The 8,722-nt window shown below is 29.0% G+C and overlaps 1 protein-coding gene across 1 annotated transcript; it reads right to left on the minus strand.

Annotated features, from left to right (window-relative positions):
- Positions 1 to 32: 32 nt before the first annotated feature.
- On the minus strand, positions 33 to 4,543 carry LOC123299931 (isovaleryl-CoA dehydrogenase, mitochondrial). Its single transcript, XM_044882353.1, has 6 exons — positions 4,341 to 4,543; positions 2,441 to 2,567; positions 2,196 to 2,380; positions 1,971 to 2,132; positions 1,555 to 1,905; positions 33 to 348 (listed from the first exon to the last, which is right to left on the minus strand). Exons 1-6 carry the CDS (start codon positions 4,482 to 4,484, stop codon positions 46 to 48), a joined length of 1,272 nt encoding a protein of 423 aa, XP_044738288.1. The 5' UTR covers positions 4,485 to 4,543; the 3' UTR covers positions 33 to 45.
- Positions 4,544 to 8,722: the final 4,179 nt, after the last annotated feature.

Here is an 8,722-nt window from a genome sequence, read left to right on the forward strand (position 1 = left end):
TGATATTTTAAAAATATGAAATAAAAACAAGATTTAAAAAATAACTTATTTATATTCTTTATTTAATGCTCGTCCAATTATTAGCCTTCTAATTTCTGATGTTCCAGCACCAATTTCATATAACTTAGCATCTCGTAAAAACCGTCCTGTGGGATAATCATTAATATATCCATTACCACCTAATATTTGTATTGCATCTAAGGCACATTGTGTTGTTTTCTCGGCGCAGTATAATAATGCCCCAGCGCAGTCTTTACTATTTACATGTTTGCGATCGCAAGCTCTTGCTACGTTATAAACATAACTTCGACATGCGCTTAATGTTGTGTACATGTCAGCTAATTTACCCTATAAATAAGACAATTATTAAATTGGATTCGGGATTTAACATATTTAACGGTATATTCATCTTAGTTTCTATTCAAGTGATAGAGACAGTTCAGCCCCGGATCTAGGAGGGGGCAAATTGGTGCACTTGCTCCGGAAATCATAATATATTGTGTTTAAAACAAAAATTAAAAACGCCAAGTTAATTTTTAAACACATTCTAAGTTGGTTTATGAACCCATGTTGGATAAGATAGCAGATAAATGTAGCCGATCTAGCACAAAAGTATTCGAAATATTTGAATGCAGTTGATTTCTCCAAGAACTTTCCGGATTTAAAGGGCGAGTAACCGAAATTAATGAAAAATCGATTACATTCGACCTTTTACAACATCGGTGCAAGCATGACTTGTAAGAAGCATTTTCTAATATTAGTACAGGGTATTTTTTTAAGTTGACATATTCTTGAAACTCGAAAAATCACTTTTATCTTGATAAAATATATTATTATAAAATAAAAATAAATTTACAGGTTTTCGAGCTCAATGAAAAGCTCACTCTACTCTGTAACTGATAAACGATAGATGAACACTTTAAATTAGAATGTGTTTTTGAATAAAAAAGTAACATTTTTTGTTCGAAACATTTTTTCGCAAACCGTACAGTTTAGGCAAAACCAAACTGAAAATTTTTACCCAAAATTGTTTTTTCGTATCAAAATTTTTATTTCGTATAATTGTTTCTGCGGAATCTAGGCACTCTTCGAAAAAAATTTTTAAATAAATACTTTAAAAGTTTATTGTTATTCTAAAATGATCATTTTTCTTCAAATTGAATGCACAAAAAGCTAGATTTTTGGTATCAATTACTGTCTAAACTATTCGGTTTACGAATGTTTCAAACAATGTTTTCGTATTTATATAGAACAACTTTCAAATTTAAAGCGTTCATCTAATGTTTGGTCAGTTCAGAGGGAGGTTTTACTTGAACTTGAAAACTTAGATCGAATTTCATGTTGGTATAAGATGTTCTTCTTTCTGTGTGGAACGCAAGTTCTAAGCTTTTTTGATTTTTCACTTTAACGTCAATTTTTAGCCAATGACAAAAATGTGTGTTTTTTTTTATTTATCAATATAGATTTTATTTATCCGGTGTTTTTTGTAGCCGAGAATTTTGTTGTAGTATATACATATATGAAATGTTTCAATTTATTCCGAATTTTTTTTACCTGTATTAATTGAAACTCTCCAATGGTTTGATTAAATTGCTTTCGAGTATGCGCATAATCAAATGCAACATCACAACAAGCCTGTAAAATTCCTAAAGGTCCACCGCACAACACTAATCGTTCCAAATCCAAACCGCTCATCAATACATAAACACCACGATTTTCTTCCCCTAATAAATTTTCTGCGGGTACTCGACAATTCTCAAATATTAATTCACAAGTGTTAGAGCCACGCATACCCAATTTATCTAATTTTTGTGCTGTTGAAAATCCTGGCAAATTTGTTTCTACAATAAATGCTGATATACCATGTTGGGGTAGTTTTGCATTTGGGTCCGTTCGAGCATAAACCTTTAAAGACAAGAAAAAAACATGATTCATTGCTTATAAAACAAATTGAAGTTAAAATTTCTTACAATTATAACATCAGCATCTGGACCATTTGTAATCCAGAATTTGTTTCCATTCAACACGTAATGGTCGCCATCTTTAATGGCTTTTGTTTTCATTGAAACTACGTCAGATCCAGATCCAGGCTCAGACATTGCTAAAGCACCAATATATTCACCAGAACATAACTGAAATGTAAATTCTGTTTTTAAAATTATATTTGGTAAAGTTTTATAAAATTTTATTCATACTTTTGGCAAATATTTTTGTTTTTGAGATTCCGTTCCAAACCGGTGTAGCTGATTAACACATAAATTTGAATGGGCACCATAACTTAAACCAATCGATGCGGAAGCCCGTGATAATTCTTCTTGAGCGATTACATGATCTAAGTATCCACTGTCCGATCCGCCATATTTGCTAGATACTGTCATACCTACAACAATTTGAGGAATTATAATAATTTCCTAAGCTGTTTTTTACTGTCATAACTTACCCAAAACTCCTAGGTCACCCAATTTTTTCCAAAATTCTCGTAAAAGTTTAAAATTATTTTCACGATCAATAGTTTGAGCATGTGGAGCTAATTCTTTCTGAGCAAAATTAAAAACTGTTTCTCTAAACTGAAAAAAGAAAATTTTTTGAATGCGATGTATAAAACCGAGACACAAGACATGCTTTTAGTAGTCAAATGATTTTACTAAGAGAGTTTCAGCTTCAACTCAACAAGAGTTGAAGCTGAGTTTTTCGAAATACCAAGCCATAGAATTATTTGATCTATGTAGAGATTTGCCTATAAGTACATCGTTTTTTTCTTTATTTCAAATTGAAGATGTATTTTGGATAAAAGGGATGATTTTTTTTTATATGAAATTGAACTGAGTCTAAATCAATTCTGAAAATTTTAGGCGGGAGGGATTTGCCAGATTTTTTAAATAAATAAATGACTTCAAAAGTTGGAAAAATTAAAATTGGTCTTATGGGAAATTGGTACATGGATGAAATGTTCTCATAGATTTCTCCAAAACAAGTCGGTGGAAATTTACAATGAATTACTGAAAACAAAAAAAATCCGTTGTGTCCGACTAATTAAGGATGTATAGTCACGGCAGTGGGGATATAAATTTAAAAATATATATTTTCAATTTTGATGGTGAATTATGTTGTAACTTGACAATATAAGAAGAAAAGTAAGAATATAATTTTTCGATATCTGGAGTAATTTTCAAAATATCGAAAATTGAAAATTTTGTTTAGTTGTTTAGCTTTCGATATTTTGAAAACCAAGGCAGATATCGAAAAAATTTATTCTTATTTTTTTGTCTACATTCATAAAAATATAACAAAATTAATCATCAAAGTTGAAAATAAGGTACAAATAATTTCAACCACAAGTCTAAACAAATCAACTTATGATAATACAATAGCCAAAAAACTCTGGGGTTCGGATTCTGGCCAATAAATCAAAAGATATATTTCTGCGGTGATATATTAAAGACCAAACACTTGTCACTTACTAAGAAGCTGTATGCTGTCCAATTGTCCAGTAAGATAATGACATCGTTGATAAAACTGGTCAACACAAATTTTGCCACAGAAGAATGACTTTACTTTTTGAAAAGTTTTTGACATGCTTAATATGAATCTGAGCGCAAAATTACTTCAGCACGTCATGTTTTCGAGAAATTCGTCCCTTAACATGAAAAAACTTCGAGGTCATAATTCACCGGTTTCTCACGAAAAACGCTATCAGAAAATACCATTAATTCCCCCTTAAAAGCCATTTTGAGCTTTTCCAAAATCTTTTTCCAAGAAATAGAGTAGGTAATATATAAATATATAAGTATAGAATTAATTTAATTATATATAAATATTTATATTAGTAGTAATATAATCTATAAGTATTTTAACTATAATAAATGTCACATATTTCTCGAAGAGCAAAAAGGATAACGGAATGATTCAAAAAGTATTTTAAAGGAAGAGGGAAGGAAAAGGATATCTTTCAATTTTATTTATCTTTTAATTTTTCATATAATAAAAGAACTAAATGGTGCTACGGAATTTCGAATATAACCAAAAAACGAAATTTTCCCTATTTCAGTTAAAATATTTCGAAATCCTTATGTATTAGAGAAATTCTGAATTCGAATTCTGCACCCTCAAAAACTGTTAGAAATGTTTATCGCATCAAGGTGGCAAAAAAAAATCAAATTTTGTTGACCAGTGGAGTACTAATGAATTTATATTAGGTAGCATATACTGCTATTTATGAACGCTGTCTTTATTAGCAAAAGAGCACGCCCAACTTGAAGAGAAGGGAGTGTAATTTATCTCTATTCACTGACCAAACAAAACAGTAAACAGTAGACAAAAAAAAATGCAAATTCACTCACCTGTTGCTGATCTTCTGTTAATCCAAAAATATGTTCGTCAATTGGATAATATTGTGAAGCATATCCACATTTTTGGACACTAAATACATTACTATTTTTAAGTGTTTTTTTCAATAAATTCGTGTATATTGTTTTTAAAGACATAATTTATTTTTATTGCTCCTTACTTGAATACTTTCACTGATTTACTAACAAGTATATTATGGTTATGTCTGATACATTATTTAGGTATTATTATTTAAATGTAAAAGACCTCGAGGTCAATATTGAATATGACGATAATATGGATACATATTTATAACAAACAACGTTGTTATCTTATTTTTTGAATGATGTAATAATTACTTTTTGAACAGCTATATAATTAAAATAATTATCTGCAAAAATTAGATAAAATATGTTCAACATAGTTTATTATCATTAATTTTATCTTATTTGGATTTATTTTTTCTTATTTTGGTAATTATTTTTTATTTTTAAGGGTTTTAAGTAATGCTACTGAAGAGAGTTGCCTAAAACAATCGAAATTGGTCTAGCTAATTAATAATAATTGTATAAATCTAGCTAATTATTATACCATGCATATTTGTAATATACAAGGTATCCTAAGTTTAGTCCCAAGTTTGTCACGCTTAAAAATATTGATGCTATGAACAAAATTTTGGTATAGGTGTTCATAAAATCACCTAATTAGTCCATTTTCGGTTGTCTGTCCGTCTGTCTGTCAACACGATAACTCAAAAACGAAAAAAGATATAAAGCTGAAATTTTTATAGCGGGCAAAAAGTGAGGTCGAGTTCGTAAATGAGCAACATAGGTCAATTGGGTCTTGGGTTCGTAGGACCAATCTTGTAAACCGTTAGAGATAGAACAAAAGTTTAAATTTAAAAAATGTTTCTTATAAAAAAATAACCAACTTTTGTTTGAAACATTTTTTCGTTAACATCACTGTTTACCCGTGAGGGTGAAAATTAGGCGTAAAATTGTATAGTATGTATTATATGGGCATATAAGTTATGTATGTGTGACATGTATGTATGTGTAATGTGATAGAGTAATAAACACTGTCTATGCATGGTATTTCAACAATTAACTCAGCCAATTGTTTGTTTTCACTTGTTTGTTTTCACTTGTTTTTATTGTGGGTTCTGAAGGGGATATATTTTAACAAAATACAAGAGATGCTTTAAACCAAAATAGGATGTAATTGACCGTATAGTTTACGAAAAAACGATAAACAAAAATTACTTTTTGACGAATATTCAGTCTAATCCAGGAGTAAATTGTGGTAACGTTGTTTAATTTACTCTATGTGCTGTGAATATGAGATACTTACTACACTTTTACACAAATGAGCAATATATGATAGTATTCGTTGTAGCGTTGACAGACTTACTAACAACTTTAAAAGTAATACAACTATCAACTATTTAGAGAACTTTTTTTTCGCTCTAAGATATCGCGTTCTCTCTTATATCGATAGGAATACCTGAACTTAAACTTTTTTTTTTTTGGTATTTTAGTTTCATTGATAAATAAAATAAAATAAAAATAATTTTCAAAATAAATAATTTATTAATAATTACATATTGTTTATTATTATTTATAATACATTAATTAACATTTTATAAGATCATTTAATTAATAAATTAATATAAATTATTGGAATGTTGTATTTAGACTATTTTTTTAATGGCACAAATAAATTATTTAAAAAATATTTACAAAAAATATATTTTATTTTATTTAAGTTAAGCCTTATTTTACAATATTGTAAAATGGAATTCGTATCTTTGGCCGCGGACGTATTTGTCCGAAACTTTGATAAACTATGTTTTTTATATTGATTCAACGGTGTATATGAATTCCGATAGCGAAAACTGAAAAAATCGAATCTGGAAAGACAGAAGTGGTGGATTCGATTGCCGCTCGAATGTTTTTTCTTTGTACCTAGCATCCATGTCGAAAATGAAAAAAGAAGTTAAAAAATAATACTTCATGTCAAAGTTGTCAAAATAAATTCTAATCGACTCCGTTATTTTTAGGAACCATTTGCTAACAATAGTTGGAAAACGATAGATATCTTTACAAATAAAATACAATACGCCTTAGTTACGTTACCAACCAGAGGCGGATTCATCCATAAAAACCCTTTAAATAAGTCGGTGTGAAGTTAGCAGTCGATGCTCTAACGGAGATCATTTCAATTTCACAATACATATTTAAATTTTGTTAATTTTATCGAATATTTCATTAATGATTGTTATTTTGTCAACTTTTAACTTGCCATGAAAAGTTAGATATGCAACTTGTACATTTGTATCGTATGACGAATTGCATACTTACACAATTAATTAATGTTTGTTTTTTGTTTTTTTGTTTTCCATCTTCAAAAACTATGCGCACTTATCCTTTTAACTTCATGCGAGGCACGAGCTTACTTTGCTTTACGGATAATTTGCCTATGTTACCAACATTTTAATGAAAATAATAAAAACAAAATAAAATTTATAAAAAAGAGAGCAACAGCTTTTCCTACACCTCCTAATCAGAAAAATTTCAGATTATTATTATGTCATTCGAATCATTGTAAAATAGGCTTTATAATTTTCAATTTTACGTGCTAAAAAAACGACTTAAATTTAACAAGCGATCATTTTTTAAATTACAGTTGGATCAATATTTTCATTCATATAATTCTATTAGATTGTGATGTTTTACAAAATTTTGGAAGCATATTCTAAGCCTACTTTCGTTGAATTTACTATGTCTTTTTGAACAATTACGTTTACATATCTTTGTGGTGGTTCTCTTTAAAGAGACTTCATTTCATTTGCATTTGCTTATTTCAAAATTTTAATCCAACTGTAGTTTGAAAATATAAAAAATTTTTTACAATTAAAAGAGCACCAGTTCCGGAAAATTTTTTATTTAATTCTTTTAGATGAAATCGTCGAATAATATGTTGACGTAAGTTGGAAAGTTAGAATGTAAATATTCGCCACTTTAGCTTTGAGTGGATAACATGAAATAAGTATCTCACTTACGCACAGTGCGGCCAAGGCAAAAAATGCGGCCAAAACTCGAAAAAAAAGCTTCTAGATAGGACTTTTTTATCATTTAGTGTGCTACAAGGATCCTCTAAAAAATGAAAACCGTTCACAGTAACATCCTGTATCCAAATTCTACTCTTTACGATCAGTCGGAATGTGGCATTCGCCCAAGCACAACCTATTGTAGATACAAAGGAAAAAGTCATAAACGTACAAAGTGCTTCGAGTAAACGAAATTTAACAAATCCAAATGGAATCTGCGTCGAAAGGCTAGTGAAATACGTAAAAAAATTTGGTGAATATCAATATTGCACAAGAAAATTGGTTGAAATAGAAATATAAAGATCTTTTTTTAATAAAATTCAAGTTGTTAATTGAAACAGTAATAACATGCTGTTTGATGATGTCTTTAAATCTATTGGAAGTTACTTAGAAAAGTATTAGCTATTGAATAGAAAAAAATTTAGCTGCTAGTATCTGCTACTTGAATTACATAAATCAGTCGCACTTCGAATTTTGGTGCGGGGGGGGGGTGGTCGATAAAGGGTGTTAATTTCCGTACATTTGACATAAAATTTATAATCATTGACCCTAAAACCCTCGAAAACGCTTTGTAACTCGACATTTTACCCCAGGGGGTGGCTAATAAAGTATGAAGGGGACAAATTTCCGTAAATTTGACATAAAATTTGTAGTCAGGGATCCCAAATACTCCCCCGATTCAATTTTGGAGTGAATTACTTTAATTTTCGAAATTGGACGCCAAAAATCCCTGTGGGTACTTTCATAGTAGCAGAGACACATGTGCACTTGGGAAATTATAGGTCCATGAGACGTAAGGTATTGCTATCTAAATAAAAAATTTTCCTAACAAATAATCTTTTTAAACTAATTACATTTTTTTGTATACTTGTACTCAAAATTTAAAAAAAATACTTCAGCCATAAATTTTGGTAAAATTAAATAAAAAATTAAAGCTTTCATTTACACAGTCAACAATGTTTTATATAAGTTAACAGCTTTCCACTGTAATAAGTAATGGTTTAGTTTATTTCATATAAAGTAAAATTATGTTTAATTTATTTGAAACAAACTATATAAGAATATATTCTTTAAAAATATGTTTTATAAATATTTGGTATATATTACAACTTTCTTTGGAAGAAATCTATTCTTAAAAACTGAAATCATGAAGATTGTGTATAGGCAATCCACAATGAATATTTAGATCTTAATGTCTATAAAACAAATAAATTTAAAATATTTTTATATTTTTTAGATGCAGAATCTGCAAAATATGGACGTTTTTAGAGTCAATTTTGTGGATTA

Source organism: Chrysoperla carnea, chromosome 5 (assembly GCF_905475395.1).
Source record: "Chrysoperla carnea chromosome 5, inChrCarn1.1, whole genome shotgun sequence".
Classification (NCBI taxonomy): Eukaryota; Metazoa; Arthropoda; class Insecta; order Neuroptera; family Chrysopidae; genus Chrysoperla; species Chrysoperla carnea.

Coding starts and splice junctions, on each gene's coding strand:
- LOC123299931 (XM_044882353.1), bottom strand. CDS start 4,484: ATGTCTTTAAAAACAATATACACGAATTTATTGAAAAAAACACTTAAA. Junction 2,381..2,440: donor GGGTGACCTAGGAGTTTTGG/GTAAGTTATGAC, acceptor AAATTGTTGTAG/GTATGACAGTATCTAGCAAA. Junction 2,133..2,195: donor AACAAAAATATTTGCCAAAA/GTATGAATAAAA, acceptor TTTACATTTCAG/TTATGTTCTGGTGAATATAT.